The sequence below is a fragment of the Malaclemys terrapin genome, chromosome 5, assembly GCF_027887155.1.
Source record: "Malaclemys terrapin pileata isolate rMalTer1 chromosome 5, rMalTer1.hap1, whole genome shotgun sequence".
Taxonomy (NCBI): domain Eukaryota; kingdom Metazoa; phylum Chordata; order Testudines; family Emydidae; genus Malaclemys; species Malaclemys terrapin.
Genome location: NC_071509.1, coordinates 112,393,588 through 112,413,232, shown reverse-complemented (window position 1 = coordinate 112,413,232; position 19,645 = coordinate 112,393,588). Strand labels below are relative to the sequence as shown.

Here is a 19,645-nt window from a genome sequence, read left to right as displayed (position 1 = left end):
GGGCAATACATCATTTTTAATAATAGTTTTACTATTTTGTTTTTAACATCTGTTTTGCTTATACATTCATTTTCTTTAGCGTTAACATTACAAAAAAGCCCATATAAAAGCTCTGCTTATCCTGAAAATAGTTAATATTTATGCTATTGCATGGTTAGTGTAAGTCTAATATACAAATGGAGATAATCATTAACCTCAGCAAGCCAACAAACCAAAATGGAAAAGCTCCAGAAAAGACTCTGAGCCCCAGGCGTACTCCTTCCCCAAAACCCTATCAAACAAATGGCATTTGCAGCATGCCCATGTTATTGAGTACAGGCTATTTCAGACCAAGGAAGGGAGCAAGTTTCAGAGTCCTGGGGCCCTCACTGAGAATGCCCTGCTCTTCTTTTATAATGAGGGTGATCCAGCTTGAAGACCTCTTCCTACTGGAGCTATGGCAGTAAGACACCGGGAAAGAGACGGTCTTTCAGATAGGCAAGTTTAGCAGTAATGCCTACACAAAAGATTTAAGATCAATTTCAGCTAGGTGCTTAAGCACATGCTTAACTTGAAGCATGTGACTAGTCTGATGGATTTTTGTTGAAATTCTTAAAAATCCTTAATGGGAAATTGACTGCCAAATGATATTAAAAATTCTAATCGCTACACAGGGCATTACAAACAGAAGTGAATCAGTTTGAAAGATACCACAGAAATGTTTTTAAATGAAATAAAACAGAATCAGTAACTATCAAAGAGGGAGTATTCTGAAAGTCCACTGGCAAAGTAGTATAGAACTAGAGTTGGATGAATAGTGAAAAATAAGTTTTCAAGAAAATGCAATTGAATAAAAACTGCAAATTTGCTTTCGCATCCAGAGATCCATTTTATGTGCTATTCACACTGAGGAGCTGGTGCCTGGCTTGGGAGTTCATTGGGCTTCACACCAGTGGATGGAGCAGCACTGACACCTTATAAGAGAAATTTTCCATGAGAGTTTCCATATGAGGAGAGATTAAAAAAGACTGGGACTTTTCAGCTTGAAAAAGAGCTGACTAAGGGGGAATATAATAGAGGTCTATAAAATTATGAATGGTGTGGAGCAAGTGAATAAAGAAGTGGTATTTATCCCCTTACATACACATGAAGCAGGGTTCACACAATAAATTAATAGGCAGCAGGTTTAAAACAACCATAAGGAAGTACTTCACGAAGTGCACAGTAAACTTGTGGAACTATTACCAGGGGGATGTTGTGAAGGCCAAAGTATAACTGGGTTCAAAAAAGAATTAGATAAATTCACACAGAGTAGGTCCATTAATGGCTATTAGCTAAGATGGTCAGGGACAAAACCCCAGCCTCTGATTGTCGTCCACTCTCAGCTTTTGGCAGAGGATGGATCACTCAATAAATTGCCCTGTTCTGTTCACTCTCCCTGAAGCATCTAGCACCGGCCATTTTCGGAAGACAGGATATTGGACTAAATGGACCATTTTATCTGACCCAGTATGTTTTTATGACCCTGCCAGCTTTCCTCTACTAGCCAGAATCCAAGGGAAACTGAATGGCCCTGTAATTTCCCTCTCCTTTCCTAGCACTCTATAAAGAGATGTATGGTGGAGAGGGATTTGAGAACACAAGCAAATTGCCTATAAACTTCTAGATCTTATGCACCCGCTGATTGTTGGTTACAATTGCGATGGGTCAGTTCAGGGAAACGGTCTCCTTTCAGATACATTTATTATCTTGTTCTTATTCTCTTCCCTGAGCTTGCCCCATCAGCCAATATGATGCAGTGTCACTTCACCCCCATGCTATCAGTACCCAGGACCAGTATTGGTGAACTCCCTGTCCTATTTTGATCTACTGTAACCATTTAACATAACAAAGTTCACCCTGTTAGCATTATCTTTCGCAGCTTTTCTTCCACACATTGTAACCCCTCCTCCCCGAACTCAGGGCAGGAGTTTAGGGAGACTGATCAGCAGTGCATGGCAGTATGACTCTGCAATAGCCATACTCCCCATTCCCTCCCATGGGAACGGGGAGTATTTTGGCCCCATTCTGATGTCCCTGAGTTATGCAGGTGCCCTGAGAGCTGTAGGACATTCTGGCAGATCTTTGTACCTCCAGAGGTTAGGAGGGTCATGCCCGCTGCCTGCTACATGGAGACCCTTATTTTGCCCACCCCACTTGCAGAATGAATTGCAGGAAATCTCACATGGGAGATGAAAGTTTCCTGGCCCTTACTCAGGTTTTCTAGCTTTACAGGACAAAAAGGTCCCCAAGTCACTAAATGAAATTCCACTTCCAGTCCCTGTTTACCATATAGACATGAACATTCAAGTATAGCAAGTTTAATATAACTATGTATAATTTAGGGCCCCCACACAACGATTTCTCCAAACTTCTTCCAAAAGACCTGTCCTAATGTTAATTTCACAAACTTTGAGAATGCTTTAAAAATGCCCCTTTCAGTGCTGGATTCTAATGAAAGGAATGTGCACTCATATCCAGCAAACAAGGGGGCTACCATATAAGACACAGGAGTCTTAACATGGTCCATATGTACTCTTCTTTCCTAAGACGGCTAAGTATGCTGAGTGGAGATCCGTGGGAGAAAGAATTTGGCACAATTATTTCTTGTGAGCTTTCCAAGCCTTTCGTGTGTACTTTACTTAGCGTATCAGTGTAGTTTTCACTTTAGTTCAACTGCTTGATAAGATTGTTAAATATAAACTTGACTTCTTCTTAGAAGATTCCATGAACTATATACACTGCATGGTATTTCTCAAGGAGGCTGTGTAGTAGAACTACATAGGTGGGTGAGCCAGTACACTAATTCTACAACATTCCTCAAGTTATTGAGTAAAGTTCTTCATAAGGGGATGGGAGAGGGGAGAGATTTTTTACCAGCTACATAAGACCAATTCTCACGCTGCCTTTTAATCTTGAAAAAGTCTTGTTACTTCTTTCATCTGTTCGCCAATGGCTAAATTTGGGAAGCTGTGGTATGGTGAGTATATTTTGGGGTTAGTCATGGTTATGGCCCTCAGTTTTTTGACTATTCCAATAACAAAAAATAAATTGAGAACTGAAGCATAGCTTCATATTGTTATCAATAATTCTAAAATAACAAAAATAATAATATAATGCAGTTTAAATGTAGCTGATTCTATACTGGAGCAATTATGCACGCAATTCCCACTTGTCAATAAATGTAATTAAGAAATAGATAAGAAAGTTCCATTCTTAAAGCAAATTAAACTTGGTTAAACTCTTATTCAAAAAATAAAAGAAAATAAAAAAAGGAACAGTTCCGTGGTCTCCAGTGCTCACATATATTAGAAATAGCTAAAAGCAAACTAAACAGTCAGGGGCTAGGTCATGACCCTCGGTCCCTGAACCACCTCGAGAGTGCCTTCTTATTTTGCCCCAGGCAGGAGAGGAGATTAGTGTGTCTGGAGTTGAGGGGGGGGAAGAGGGAGAGGGGCAGAGGTTAGACTGGGGAAAATGTACATCATCTTACCCCACCACAAGCCACCTACCTGCCCATGGTATGTTGCCTAAAATTCTGCAACCTGAGGCCACATTAACTTTTGCTTAGGAAACCCCTTCCCCCCCTTTTATGGAGAGTTTCCAATGGCAGCTATTGATAGGTCGTAACTGAAGGGCAGCTGTATTGCATATTAGCAAGGATCTGAGGGAAACAGAGTTTCTTCATGGACAGCTTTGTGCTTCTGGAAGGTTTCTTGAGAGCTTGGAAGGTCTGCAGGCTTTTGGGTGGAGAGAGGAACATGATGATTTTGGGAAAACTCTTGCAGTCTCTCCTGTTCTTGTGTACCATTATACATAGGAGAGGGCAACATGGCCCTAATCCAAGTAGAGCCCAATTCTGTATTCTTCAAGCAGGTTTAATGCCCACTAACTTCTTTAACCTAACCCTTGTTACTTATATTGAAGTGCATTTTTTATAAATGTAGAATTGTTCAAGACATACTATTAAATCTCTTTAAAAATTGAACTGCTTTTCTTTCAGCAAACAGATCTAGAAGATGAACAATGGTTATACAATCAGTATGAGACACAGACAGACCATCATAAACAGCAAGCACAAGCTTGAAAGAATCAGGTGTGAGCACAAAATTGCATGGAAGAATGTTGGAAGTATGTGATTTACCCTTTACGTAAAGGATTCAGGCTCTATGGCTCCAGGTGCCACATAACAATGAAACACTTATTTTCATAAAAACATTATGCCAAACTCATTTTTAAAAGGTATCAGAATATTGGGCCAAACTAATCCAAAATAATGTAACTCCACTGACATCAGTGACTCAGGGTCTACATTCTTTACCTTTAGCACTGTCTCATTTTGATAGATTTAAGGATTACACAACCATACTTGCTGCGCCTTCTAAGGTAGGGGTGGGCAAACTTTTTGGCCTGAGGGCCACATCTGGGTATGGAAATTGTATGGTGGGCCATGAATACTCACAAAATTGGGGTTTGAGGTGCGGGAGCGGGTGAGGGCTCTGGTGTGGGGCCAAAAATGAGGAGTTCAGGGTACAGGAAGGGAGTCCAGGCTGGGGCAGGGGTTTGGGGCACGGGTGGAGGGGGCGAGGGCTCCAGCTGGCGGTGCAGGCTCTGGGGTGCAAGAGGGTGGGACCGAGGGGTTCGGTAGGTGGGAGGGGGATCAGGGAGGGGGCAGGGGGTTGGGGTGGTGGAGGGAGTCAGGGGCACAGGCTCTGGGCGGCGCTTACCTCAAGCAGCTCCCGGAAGCAACGGCATGTCCCCCTCCGGCTCCTACATGGAGGTGTGGCCAGGTGTCCCTGCTCCCTGGCAGGAGCTCGAGGGCCGGATTAAAAGGGCCAGATGTGGCCCCTGGGCTATATTTCTAAGGCCCTGTTCTACTGCCTTTTCAGTCTTAAGAAGAGCGCCCCCAAAAATTCATGAACATAAAACAAGCTTTTTTTATAAAAATGGGAATTGAACATCCAAATCTTTTAGGTGGCTTTGAAAATCTCAACCTTAAAAACCAATAAATTCTGCTCATTAAGAGCCTTATCCAAAGTCCATTTTAGTCAATGGAAAGATGCCTACATACTTCAATGGGCTCTGGATCACATCCTGAATAGTTGAATATTAACCCCATGCTACATTCCAGCAAGTTTTCATTCACGCTGTGTCAATATCAGGAGAAGATTACCCTTGCTGCTAGATTCCATTGCCTCATCTGACTAAGTGGTTCAGAAGACAAGAATAGTAAGTCCATGAACAAAACCCAAACTATTGTCTGTTTTGTTTCAGATAGTGAGACGGTCCTTTTTTAGTCCAATAGTAAATACTGGTAAAAGAGTAAAATACCAAAGTAATCTAAAACCTTTCCAAAAAACAACCCCGTTATCGAAATGTCAGTCTAACCTACACCAGTTGGTGTCCTCATTAAGCAGACTAGTGAAAATTACAGTGGTCCGAATGACAGTGCTAAGCAGCAGATTCCGGGACATTCTGCAATGGATATTTCAGTGGTTCTCAAACTTTTGTCCTGGTAACCCTACACAACAACCCTCTGGGTGTGACCCCTCCTTATAAAATTAAAAACACATTTTTATATATTTAACATCATCATAAATGATGGAGGCAAAGCGGGGTTTGGGGTGGAGGCTGACAGCTCGCGACCCCCTGAGGGGTCCCGACCCCCAGTTTGAGAACCCCTGACCTAGTGTATGGGATAGGAAGCCAGAGAAGCAGAGACGTTGCTGAAACTATATTTAGGAAAAATAAATAAATAAAAAAAACCAAGATGTATGTATGTTTTCTACAAGAACATTACCAGGCATATTGTCTTTGCTGAAGCACCATGAATTCATTGCTGGATACAGTCAAATGGTGCTAAGGCATCACTCCCCTTCACTATGTGCCCCATATCCTGCCACCTACTGAAGCCCCTTCCTCCCATCCAAGTATTATATACCAAAAATGTCACCCACCTATTGGTGGTGGTCAACTGAGCGCCCAGAAAGGCCCAATATTTGCAACACTAAGCTATCATTCAGCTACAGCACTAACTGTTGGAAACAACAAGACATTATACTGAAGAAGTTCCTCCCTCAAGCCCTTGATGTATTGCATGCACAGCTAGAAAGCCAAGTCACAATCTCCCTCTATCAGCAATAGCTACCCACCCCAGGGTAGAAACCAGCCTGAAGTTCCAAATTTGATAGCAGCTTTTAAATTGTAGACAAAGGCAGAACAGGATTGGCCAATTGGCCAATATGCCCAGTACTGCCCCCTAATCTATACCACAAAGTACCACATCTCACCATTTCCCCTTTTTTATGACTGTCCCACCGCAGTATTATTGCGAGCCCTCAGCCATGTACTGAGGGGGAACTAGTCTAGCAAAGCCAGCACAGTTCCTGGAAATAGTTTACCATGCTCAGTTCACTCCTGCATTACCGTCAGCGAGGAGGCTGACCTTAGTAGCATCCACCAAATCATCTCCTTCCAGGTGTACAATGATGGTTGCAACATGTCTGCATTGCTGCTGTCAGGTCAGTGGAGCAGGGCATGATCTTTTTCATGCCCCCTCAGGGGACGACAGGGACCTCAGTGCAATTCACACTTCTCTGTTGACATCTAGCAGCGAGCCAATCACAAAAGGAACAGCTTCTGTTGCCAGACATGGGTATCAATTGCTGTCATCCCTAGGACTTAAGCATATGGGTGCTGGCCAAGGTGAATCATGAGTGGCAGACCAAAAAATCTGCTGGAGTGTTAGAATCAGCCTTAGCGGGAAATTTTAGGATGTTTATAAGTCTCTGAAAGTTCAGTAAACCATATCAAATGGAATTAGCAATGACAAGAAACTATAAAGAGCTTATCTGACCATAACTTTTTAGTTAACTTCTCAGCTGATGTTGTTGGGGTTTTGATTGACTGATTAATTTTTCAGTCTAGAAATAGATTCAGATTTTGATCCACTTTTGTAATGTTGCTTCTCCTTTTGGACAAGAAGGAAATAAATGTCAATATCCTAAACATTACACAGCTGTCTCATGCACTCATGTCTCAAAATTCTGGGCAGCTTTGAACCTCTATCTAATCTATGGCATTTCTAACACACCTGTTATCATAATATCTAAGCTCCATGAAACAATTAAAAAACGCATACGCTAAAGGGAAGTATTTGCACAGTCTCTTCCTTGCTCCCAGTATTATGTATGGATTTTTGTTTGACTGTTTCTACATCTTGTCTTGCCTTATCTACCTTCCCACTCCCCCTCCCATTTGTTCAACTGCGAGTGAGTCTTGGAGAGATGTCACTACCAGGGGGGGCCACTTAAAGAAGGGAATGTTGCATTTGAATATGGTCAGGCAGTGTCTGGTCTGATCTGGTGACACAGAGGATTCCACCTGGGTGTGTAACCCAGGGGCAGCTACCTATTTGGGAGTACACTTAGAATGTGGTTAACTGATTGTAACACTTTCTTTTAGGTGACCCCATTACACTGCTCAGTCTGCTCCACTTTGGGGTATGAGCCCACAACAAAATCACAGGAAGGGAAACGGAAGCAAGATGCAGGGGATAAGGAGCAGACGGGTTCAGAAAAGGAGCGGGAGGAACAACTTGATCTTGACTTTAAACTTGGCCTTTGCATTACAAAGGAAGGTGGGAACAAAGCTCTAAAGCAGGGGTCGGCAACGTTCGGCACGCGGCTCGCCAGGGTAAGCACCCTGGCGGGCCGGGCCAGTTTATTTACCTGCTGACGCGGCAGGTTCAGCCGATCGCGGCCCCCACTGGCTGCGGTTTGCCGTCCCGGGCCAATGGGGGCGGCGAGAAGCCACGGCCAGCACATCGCTTGCCGTGTGCCGAACGTTGCCGACCCCTGCTCTAAAGCTACCCAGTAATTTACAGCACCAGCCAGGGGTGGGAGCAGAGCTGGGTAGAGCTAGTTAAGTCAGGAAGGCTGGCAGCTCCTTTGTGCTATGTATAATGCTTCAGTGAAGCCCTTTCCTCTGGTAATCCCTCACCAAACAGCTACTCTTGCTGTTTCTCTGACATTCTAACAATACATACATACTGGTACTGTACACTTAGGAAAAATCCTGATGTCCAACAGGCACCTTACTCCTGTGGAAGGGAGCTCCAGTGCTGACCTGACTAATCCTAAGAATGATGAGGCTGGTGCAATGGGGCGACGTGATGCACTGAGGCCCAGAAAAGGGTGGAGAGCCTATTCATACAAATAGAACATTGAAAGGGGATAGGAGGGATTTCAACTTTAGGAGGGATAGGGAGAGAATTCAGGGCTGGCAGGGAGGATGGTTTTCACGAACTGTAATTTTTGCACTAAATAGACAAAAAACATCTCTTTACGGTAGGAATCTAACATCTACATAGGAACCATGAATGCAGCCATTGTATATGTTTTCAATCTGGATCAATATTGGGGAACATAAACAAAGCAAGCCAGTATAGTGAAAATACATGAGAATTGCCATCTTTTCTGAATGAGCTAAGTGAGGGAATATAACAGCTTCCTTCCTATATGCTACACACTATTCCCTCCTTAATACAAGGACATTGTTCCTTATCCACACCTGAAAGCTCTCTGTGGCAGTAGGGCATGAGAGGCCAACAGGCGTGGCTTTCTCTATGCTACATAGTGCTGAGTACACGGATAGTGCTCACTGAATAACAAACAACAAAAACGGAGCTGTGATGGGAACTGTTTTGCAACCGTGACTGCAGGTTTCACTTCCAGAGTGAACATTATAATATGCTCACTTAATAAGTGCCTTGAGACGGGGGCTGTGTGTTTGCTGTGTGAGGTGGGGGACAGTGCCCACCACATTCTGGGTGCTATCAAAATACAAATAATTTAAAAAATAAATGACAACGTAGCAGGCCTGCTGCAGGTTACCCCAGGAGTGCCCTACAACTTGTCAACATCTAGACCATGAAAGGAATCTTGAATCTTGCTCACGCCTTTGATTTTATGTACATCAAATACATCTTTAATATGGAATGAAGAGAAGGGATAACAGATTAAAAAGCACATATCTATGGATCTGATATGGAGGGTGGCTGAGTAACAATATGGCCTATTAAAGTCAACGACAGTAGCAGGTGCACAGCATGTCTCCGAATCAGGCTGATTTGTGTACTGAAGTGTATTGAAGGATAAATAACTGGTCTCAGGCTATATATACATTTCACAAACTACTAATGGCTACTCCTGAGCACTCGTAAACAAAAACATGATACACATGCTGCAGATAATCTCTTTTCCTTAGGTTCCTTGCAACTACAATAATTTAAGATCACATTGAAAAAGCAAACTTAAAAACAGCTCATACCTTCCAGAATTCAAATCTCTATATCTTGATCTCTACATAAATGAAAGCACGCTTCCCAAAACAGAAAAATCCTATAGAATTTGTAGAGAAAGATATATTTTATAGGTTGTTTTAAACTGACCTATACAATTTAGTAGAAAATTATCTTTCTGCTATAAAATCCTATAGGATGGTTCAAAAAACCTGTAGATGGGAGATCACTGCTGAATTCTATAGATTTTTAGAGCAATTTCTATAGAATCCTATTCCATTTTTGTAGAAACCAAATGATTTCATCCCTATTAAATTCGATATGCCTTTTCAATAAGGTTGACAGAACTGTAACCTTGTAGGATCTATCAGAGGAATTGTCATTTAGTTTCTCAACGCTGCAAGCTACCTGAAGGGACTTTTTCCCATTACAGAACACTCATTATCTTTACAAAACCCCAAACATGTCATGAACAAAGGACAATATTACCACTCCAGGCACACAGAGCACAGAGGAAATTAGGAGTGACAGATACAGCTTTATATAACATTACTTTTAACATTTTAAAGATGTTTCCTCCTTGCTACCTGCAGCTTGTACCAGCCTAAATGTGTCTCCCTGCTAGTCATAACTAGGCTGAGAAGTTACCTAACTATAGACTTTGCTCTTGTGGGTGATCAGGATCAGTCATCAGAAATACAAAGAATATTTTAGTAATGTAGGATCATAGCAATTAGAGATGGAAAGGACCTATTAGAACATTGACTTGCTGGGTCCATCACCTTACTGAATATTAAATTGACATTATCCTTTACCTAGAAAAAAGGCTGAGAAAGTGTGCAAAGAATATTTTACGATAACAGCTTTAGGCTGGTATCAGCTGAGTATTACAGTAGCATATTAATTTAAAAAGCATTACTTTCCAGTTTTAGAAACTACTTAAGGTCTTGATTCTCCTCTCAGTCTCACCAGTTTATGCCGGTGCAATTCCGCTGATCTCCAAGTAGTTACTTCTGATTTACACTGGTGTAAGTGGGAAGAGACTCAAGCCCTTAGACAGATAGTTGGAAATTAGAGAGAAAATAAAATAGAGATGCCAGACCATATTAAGAAATTCAGTGATTCTGTGACAATTCAAGAATGCTGATAAATACTAATGGGTGAAATCATGGTGCAAAAAGCCAGCATAAGGCTCTTGCACCACTTACATCTCACATAAGCCCTATTTTGAACACTTTGGGACTACTCATCTGAATAAAGTTACTCACATGCTTAAATGTTTGCAGGATCAGGCCCTTAGAAAGTAAACAAGTTCCTTCAACAAATTATTGCTGTCTAAAATACATTTGAGGATGTAAAAGTATATTTTTACAAAAACATTTATATTTAAGATTCAGTTTCTTAGACTGAACAAGTTATAGTGATTGTTTAAAAATTACCCTTGAAAAACAGTTTTAATCTTCTTTAATTCTTTCTAGTTCATTTTTTTTCTCCCCCACAAAATAGTCAAACTGCCTGCAGCAGATAAAATATTACCAGAAAAACAAATCCTTTATTTAAAGGATGAAATATTTCACTGCGTAATCATAAAGAACACACCCCTAGAAGCTACTGTATAGAAACCAAAATCACAAACAAAAAAAAACCCCACAAGTGCCTGTCCACCTGCTCTGAGACAGCAAATGTTTTCCTCCTATATTGCTTCAGAAGCTTTATTGGCTGAAGAAAAGAGCTGATCTAACACACACTCCCAATCTCTATAATTAACTGCAGCCACAGTGCTAAAGATGAATTAGGGTGTTGAGTATTTCTTGGCAGGCATGTCTAACTACACGCACCAGCAATGTCATTTGTGGTATGTAGTAAAGCTTACACAAAAATACTGCAATATCTTTCAGGGAAGCTCTCAAAATGACACTTCTACATTCTAAGAGCATCTTCAGTATCATGAGCTGGTTTTTGTAGGCACATTCCATAAAACAAGCCTCAGTATTATTTTTAATGTGTTTTTGTTATGGGTTAGCAGTAAATATGAAAGAGACTACTACATGAATCCACACAACACACACAAAGCCTTACTGGTTCATACATTACGTGCTATTTCTTTCACATTCATGCAGCTGAAAGAATGCCCTATGTTACAGTCACTCAACACCTCAACTTTTAAACCTATTATCCAAAATATTCAGAAGAACAATGGACCTCAACAATGCAAGGCCAGGGGACTGAACTGAAAGCCTGTTAACCCCTGAATGCTAAAGTGGGCGGTTATCTCTATGGCCACATAGATTTAATATGGCCCATATTTCAATAGGATAACAAGAGGTACAACATACTTTATATTCAGAGGCATGCAATGTCCAATGGCAACGGTCCATAGGGCACTGAAGTGGTAAAGGCTATCACAATGTCACCATTTGCAATTTCATATCCTACATGCCATCTATGAAAATTTTCTGAAGACAATAGAATGCAATACTTCCTTTCACCTGCAATTTACACATTCTATTAATGAAAGAACATATAGGTGTACTTACTAAACACATCCCCTCGTGGTTTCTGAGGTTCTATTTGTATTCTGTTGTCAACTGTAAATCCTTGGGGAGAGGTAGTTTCAGTGGGAACAAGAGAAGAGTCTTTAGTTGTTAACTGTGGAGTTCTTGCTGTTGGTGCAGGTTTTGATGTTGTAGGTTGTGGAGGTGTTGGAGGCCTTGTTGCTGGCTTCAGTGGTGGTCTTGTTGTCATCGGTTTTGGTACAAACCTAGTAGTTGGCTTGGGTGTAGGCCATATTGTTGGTTTTGGTGTAGGTTGTACTGTTGGCTTGGCTGCAGGCCTTACTGTAATAATAGCTGGTATATGTGGTGGTCTCAGGGGCTGTCTTGTACCTCCAATGTCAGGAATCCTATTGGTCATACCGCTGCTGCCCTTCGGAAGTGTAGTATTGCCCTTGAATATATTATTTGGACGAGATGGTTCAATCATAACTTTAGGAATAGCTGCAAAGAGAGTGAAAATGGGAGAACACTTGGTATTTGAGTTTCTTTCCACACAAACTAAAATGTTATATCATCGCAGGAATATACATAGAGTATTTGTTGAAATTAGTTCCTTTTGTTTAGTTTTCCACTCAATCCTCCCCCTCCCCCCACAGATTTTAGTATTAATACCTCTATATTATCACCTGCATTTATAAAGTGTCTCGCATCATGGTATCTTGAGAGCAAGTTATGTGGTTAAAATGATTAAGGACAACCCATTACCAAAATAGGAGCCTATACTCAGTCCCCTGCAGCCCCAAAATGGATAACTTTAAAGGACAGAAACAGCAAAACCTAGCCAGGAGGGGCAGTTAGTGAAAAGCCTGGTCAGAAAGATGCATCTTATGTTGAGCTCTAAAAGTGACCAGACTTGCACGCTCTCATAAGCAATCTGTCCAGCCAAGCAGGAGTGAATTCCAGAGGCTAGTTATGGCAACTGAGTGTTCTGCCTCTGCAAACACCTCCCTTAGGACGATAGCTGAAGTATTCTACAGTTGAATGTAGGGGGTCATGACCAACAGAGTCCCAATTATCTTGAAGACTCTCTCTCAAATATACTCACACCATTCTGCCCCACTCAAAAGGTGGGGCAAACACATTCTACACTAGATTCCAAGAAGCTTTCAAAGGTAGTCTAAGGTGCCACATGTTGTAGTCTAGGACCTGGTTTACACAGAAAGTTGCATTGGTGTAACTAAACTACAACGTTTAACTGATTTAATAAAACTGGTGTAAAAACCCTAGGTAGACACACCTAACTGATTTACATCCAGTTTATATTGGTGTAATTCGCATTAGTAAATTCAGAGGTGCAAGCTAAATCAAAGTAAGAGTGTCTAAACTCAGGAGTTTGCTCTGAATTAACTAAAATTGTTGTGGGGGGGGTTAAATTATTTTTGTTAAACTGGTGCAGCTATTGTGTGTAGAAGAGGTCTAGATTTGAGTTAATAAAAGAGAAAAGTCCACATCTAAGAAGAAAGGGTTCAATCTCTTGTCCAGCCCCAAAAAAGTGTTTCTGGCCAATTTTGCTACCTTGGAGATTTGGAGTAGAGAGGAGTCTAGTAAGACCAAGATTTGACCATGGGCGGACAGAGACTGGAGGAATAGTTACTGGCTTTGCCAGTTCTTCAAAACGCTTCTTCCTGCCAATCAGCATCAATTCTGTTTTATACAGCTTGAATCTAAGCCACTTTCATCCAGATCCCCCATCTGCCAAACGCTGGGAGGAGCAAGAAGATGGTGTCATCTTGGCTGTGGTGACCAGATATCCCATTTTTAAAGGCACAGTCCCATATTTAAGCCCTCCTGCAGGTGTCCCGATTTTTTCTTAAAAATGGGCAAATTATCCTGTATTTTCTGTCCCCCCACCCCAATCAGTACTGGCAGGTCTAATCCTGCTGCTAGCCAGATCCCTATTCACCAGCCGCCCTCCCACCAGCGGGAAATAGGGGGATCCAGTGGCCAACAATGGGGGTGGGTGTGCAAAGCTGGTGGTGGGGCGAAGACACAATGTGTGGGGCTGGCCGCCCCCACCCTGCTGGGTCAGCGCAGCCCATGCTGCGTGCCAGCTTTCTGCCAGTAGGACCCTGCCCCCTGTCCTGTTTCCGGCCAGCACTGCCTGCACGCTGCAGTGGCTGTTGAGTGTGGGCAGGCCCCAGGCAGCGGACAGTTACATGTCACCTCTGCTGCCCGCCCATCAGTCCTTTACGTGCTCCACCTCTCAATGTCCTCTCCCTGCTTTGCCCCTTCACCCCTCCCCCAGACCAGCTGCTCCTCCATATCCCCACCGGCAGGGCACATCCCGCTTCCAATGCTGGACGGACAGCCAGTCCTTGGTCAGAATGCTCAGCTCACCAACAGCCTGGCCTGCAGGCTCCTTCCAGGCTGGCCAGGAGGAGCCAAGCCCTGCATGTACCAAAGTCCTGCACAGAACTGGCACAGGGAAGCCTCTACGCCCCTCTGGAGTGGCAGGGGAAGCGATTTCCAGCCTGTTCACATCCTGAACTTGCAGGCTCCACAGCAGCCCCTGGGGCAGGGCCTTAGCACCCTCTTCACTCCCTACCCCTCCGCCCTGGGACCTGCACCCAAGGAGTTGGGGCTGCTCCATCCCCTAGGCACCCTCCCCTGCTTAGCCACCTCTCTGTCTGGGTTCGTTGAAGCCCCTGCAGTCAGGTTCCCTAGGCCGTGGTGCACAATTCATCCTTAGGGCTTAAGCCCTTCCTGCCTGCGCTGTAGCCAGGGGACAGGAGGCAGCTGGGTTATATTGGTGGCCAGCAGCAGCCTGGAGAGGTTAGCTGCCTTTCGACACTGTGTAGGCAGGAAGGGACAATCTGCTTCCAGTCACAGGCGAGGGGAGGAGGAGGCAGGGAAGAGAAGAGATAAGTTCTGCAAAGACACTGACCACCTCACCCCTTCCCCCCTCATCCTCCCCTGCGGCTGGAAGCAGCTCCTGTCCCTTCCCTTCCACACAGTGCTGAAAGACTGCTGCTGGCCACATTCTGGTGTGAACCCTGGCAGAAATCTGGGGAGGGGAGGGCATGTGATCCCCCCCCCCGCCCATCTCGTGTGGGAGAGGTGTACGGGAGTCTGGGGAGGTGGGGTAAGGGATGTGTATGTCACCCCTCCCTGTGTGAACCCTAAAGCCTTAAAGGTAAGAAGGCAAATAAAAAGAATCCAACTATGCAGTATTTCTTTTTAACGAGGGCTCAGTCAGCTTGATGTTAATTTGAACGTTGTACTGCATAGTTCTGATCAATTGCCGCTGAACTCGCTTGAATATGAGTAATTTTACCAGGTGTCCCGTATTCAGCATAGGGAAATATGGTCACTCTAACCTTGGCCCCCAAAAAGGAGACTTAGAGCCATCTAGTCTCACTATTATGTAGAGTGCCATGTACCTAATAATGGCACCATATTGTCTCACACTTTGCCCCAGAATCTTCATGCAGAGTGACAAAATTTAACTTGGTTGGTCTCCAAAAGTGAGAGTTCCTATGTGACTGGGAAGAAAGAGCCACGAGTATTATAATTGTCATGTATGCTTTACTATCTTATTATTTATTATATTACATACCACTCAATGGCCGTAATGAAAGTTGGGGTCCCATAGTGCTAGGAATTGTGGAAACACCAAGAGAGACAGTCTCTTGCCCAACGTAACCCTCTGAGATGTCTGAGAGAACCATTTCAAAGGCATTCCATAGATTCATAGATTCTAGGACTGGAAGGGACCTCGAGAGGTCATCAAGTCCAGTCCTCTGCCCTCATGGCAGGACCAAATACTGTCTAGACCATCCCGGATAGACATTTATCTAACCTACTCTTAAATATCTCCAGAAATGGAGATCCCACAACCTCCTTAGGCAATTTATTCCAGTGTTTAACCACCCTGGCAGTTAGGAACTTTTTCCTAATGTCCAACCTAAACCTCCCTTGCTGCAGTTTAAGCCCATTGCTTCTTGTTCTATCCTTAGAGGCTAAGGTGAACAAGTTTTCTTATGACACCCTTTTAGATACCTGAAAACTGCTATCATGTCCCCCTCTCAGTCTTCTCTTTTCCAAACTAAACAAATCCAATTCTTTCAGCCTTCCTTCGTAAGTCATGTTCTCAAGACCTTTAATCATTCTTGTTGCTCTTCTCTGGACCTTCTCCAATTTCTCCACATCTTTCTTGAAATGCAGTTCCCAGAACTGGACACAATATTCCAGTTGACACCTAACCAACGCAGAGTAGAGCGGAAGAATGACTTCTTGTGTCTTGCTCACAACACACCTGTTAATGCATCCCAGAATCATGTTTGCTTTTTTTTGCAACAGCATCACACTGTTGACTCATATTTAGCTTGTGGTCCACTATAACCCTAGATCCCTTTCTACCGTACTCCTTCCTAGACAGTCTCTTCCCATTCTGTATGTGTGAAACTGATCGTTCCTTCCTAAGTGGAGCACTTTGCATTTGTCTTTGTTAAACTTCATCCTGTTTACCTCAGACCATTTCTCCAATTTGTCCAGATCATTTTGAATTATGACCCTGTCCTCCAAAGCAGTTGCAATCCCTCCCAGTTTGGTATCATCTGCAAACTTAATGAGCGTACTTTCTATGCCAATATCTGTCGTTGATGAAGGATGTTGAACAGAGCCAGTCCCAAAACAGACCCCTGCGGAACCCCACTTGTTATACCTTTCCAGCAGGATTGGGAACCATTAATAACAACTCTCTGAGTACGGTTATCCAGCCAGTTATGCACCCATCTTATAGTAGCCCCATCTAAATTGTATTTGCCTAGCTTATTGATAAGAATATCATGCGAGACCGTATCAAATGCCTTACTAAAGTCTAGGTATACCACATCCACAGCTTCTCCTTATCCACAAGACTCATTATCCTATCAAAGAAAGCTATCAGATTGGTTTGACACGATTTGTTCTTCACAAATCCATGCTGGCTGTTCCTTATCACCTTACCACCTTCCAAGTGTTTGCAGATGATTTCCTTAATTACTTGCTCCATTATCTTCCCTGGCACAGAAGTTGAATTAACTGGTCTGTAGTTTCCTGGGTTGTTTTTATTTCCCTTTTTATAGATGGGCACTATATTTGCCCTTTTCCAGTCTTCTGGAATCTCTCCCGTCTCCCATGATTTTCCAAAGATAATAGCTAGAGGCTCAGATACCTCCTCTATTAGCTCCTTGTGTATTCTAGGATGCATTTCATCAGGCTCTGGTGACTTGCAGTCATCTAACTTTTCTAAGTGATTTTTAACTTGTTCTTTTTTTATTTTATCTTCTAAACCTACCTCCTTCCCATTAGCATTCATTATGTTAGGCATTCCTTCAGACTTCTCGGTGAAGACCGAAACAAAGTCGTCATTAACCATCTCTGCCATTTCCAAGTTTCCTGTTACTGTTTCTCCCTCTTCACTGAGCAGTGGGCCTACCCTGTCCTTGGTCTTCCTCTTGCTTCTAATGTATTGATAAAAAGTCTTCCTGTTTCCCCTTTATTCCTGTAGCTAGTTTGAGCTCATTTTGTGCCTTTGCCTTTCTAATCTTGCCCCTGCATTCCTGTGTTGTTTGCCTATATTCATCCTTTGTAATCTGTCCTAGTTTCCATTTTTTATGACTCCTTTTTATTTTTTAGATCATGCAAGATCTCGTGGTTAAGCCAAGGTGGTCTTTGTCACATTTTTTTATCTTTCCTACCCAGCGGAATAGCTTGTTTTTTGCCCTTTAATGGTGTCCCTTTGAAAAACTGCCAACTCTCCTCAGTTGTTTTTCCCCTCAGTCTTGATTCCCATGAGACCTTACCTATCAGCTCTCTGAGCTTCCCAAAATCCGCCTTCCTGAAATCCGTTGTCTCTATTTTGCTGTACCCTTCTACCCTTCCTTAGAATTGCAAACTCTATGATTTCATGATCACTTTCACCCAAGCTGCCCTCTACTTTCAAATTCTCAACGAGTTCCTCCCTATTTGTTAAAATCAAGTCTAGAACAGCTTCCCCCCAGTAGCTTTTTCAACCTTCTGAAATAAAAGGTTGTCTACAATGCAGTCCAAGAATTTATAGGATAGTCTGTGCCCCGCTGTGTTATTTTCCCAACATATATTTGGATAGTCGAAGTCCCCCATCCCCCAAATCTTGGGCTTTGGATGATTTTGTTAGTTGTTTAAAAAAAGCCTCATCCACCTCTTCCACCTGGTTAGTTGGCCTGTAGTAGACTCCTAGCATGACATCACCCTTGTTTTTAACCCCTTTTAGCCTAACCCAGAGACTCTCAACACTTCCGTCTCCTATGTCCATCTCCATCTCAATCCAAGTGTGTACATTTTTAATATATAAGGCAACCCCTCCTCCCTTTTCCCCCGTCTATCCTTCCTGAGCAAGCTGTACCCATCCACACCAATATTCCAATCATGTGTATTATCCCACCAAGTTTCAGTGATGCCAACAATGTCATAGTTTTATTTATTTATTAGCACTTCCAGTTCTTCCTGCTTATTACCCATACTTCTTGCATTTGTATATAGGCATCTAAAATATTGGTTTGATCTTGCCTCCCAGTTTTGCCCTGACCCTCCTTTCTCTCTGCCATTATAGCCCATGCTCCCTCTTGTTTCCGTCCACCCTTAGTAGAGTCAAACCCCATCTGATTATCTACAGTATTGTAAGCTGTTGAAAGATTTAGTAATATCAGCAAGGACATCTGTTGATTGCCCTGAGCACCCAGGTCTCCAGTGAATCTTAATTTATTTTAGCAGATCTTTCAAAGTCTTACATGTTTGCCACCTGACAGTCATCAAGAGTATGTGTAAATCACACAAACTGCAAATCTTATCCTTCTTTAGCACTGGTTTTGCAATCTGACAGTGAGTATGTCCATTTGTTATTCACCATTTTCATGCCTGATTTCACATAAAGAAATAGCAAATTGGCCAGAAATAGCTCTATCCATTAATAAAGTCCCCCAAATACTAAAAGGCTAAAATCTCCCCTAGCTACTTAAATATCTTTTAAAATCCAGTAGCATGCAACAAACAATGATAATTTAGTCCACAGTTAAGTTAAGCACTTAAGCATTGGGGTCTGGCTGAGCTACAAGACTGGCACGAAACTCAGAGTGCATACAACAGACAGAGAAAGAGTAAGATGTACTATATGATCAGGCCTTACCCACTTACTACACACTAGCATTTGCTCAGAGCAAGAACAATCATCTATATCTGTCAACAATTAGAGTCATTTATAGAATGCAGCTGTGAATAGGGTTCGCTGGATTTCTTTCTAATAACAAAAAGATCAAGGAAAAATATTTTTATCCAGGCATGTTAAGACTCATAAAACTTTGAATACAATATCTGATCCTTTATTATCTTTCAAAAACAGCTGAGTGAAACTGAGCCTGATACTACTGCATCTCAAAATTTACCATGTTTCTCAGTTTTCCTAATAAATGGCCGTGGTGTTTGACATTTGGCTTCTGAGTTCATGACATCCCTCCAGCCCCCCAAAAAAGGAGCACATTACATACGCAGGCAGTTTATTCCATCGCCTCTGTATCCTTCTTTACATTTACACTTGTAGGTTCCTTGGGTATTGTAACATCGTGAAAAGCTGCCACACTGATACTGGCCAATTGAGCATTCATCTATATCTGTGACAGAAAATCACATAAAAGTCATTCACATGGGAGAAGGAACGTGCCTCCCGCGCCAAAAAAACCCAACAATAAACAGAGATCATTTAAAAATATTCTTAATTTTTAAAATTCAACAACATTGTATCACCAGTGAAACT

General features: G+C 42.5%; 1 protein-coding gene across 4 annotated transcripts in view; it reads right to left on the bottom strand.

Moving 5' to 3' along the window:
- NPNT (nephronectin) overlaps positions 1–19,645 on the bottom strand; it is a 94,636-nt gene that overhangs the window by 12,602 nt on the left and 62,389 nt on the right. For all 4 annotated transcript variants that reach the window (XM_054029958.1, XM_054029959.1, XM_054029960.1 and 1 more), the window contains 2 exons: positions 19,380–19,502; positions 11,857–12,315 (listed from right to left, as the gene is read on the bottom strand). In XM_054029958.1, the coding sequence (XP_053885933.1) occupies positions 11,857–12,315; positions 19,380–19,502 (582 nt within the window). The remainder of the gene's footprint in view (positions 1–11,856; positions 12,316–19,379; positions 19,503–19,645) is intronic.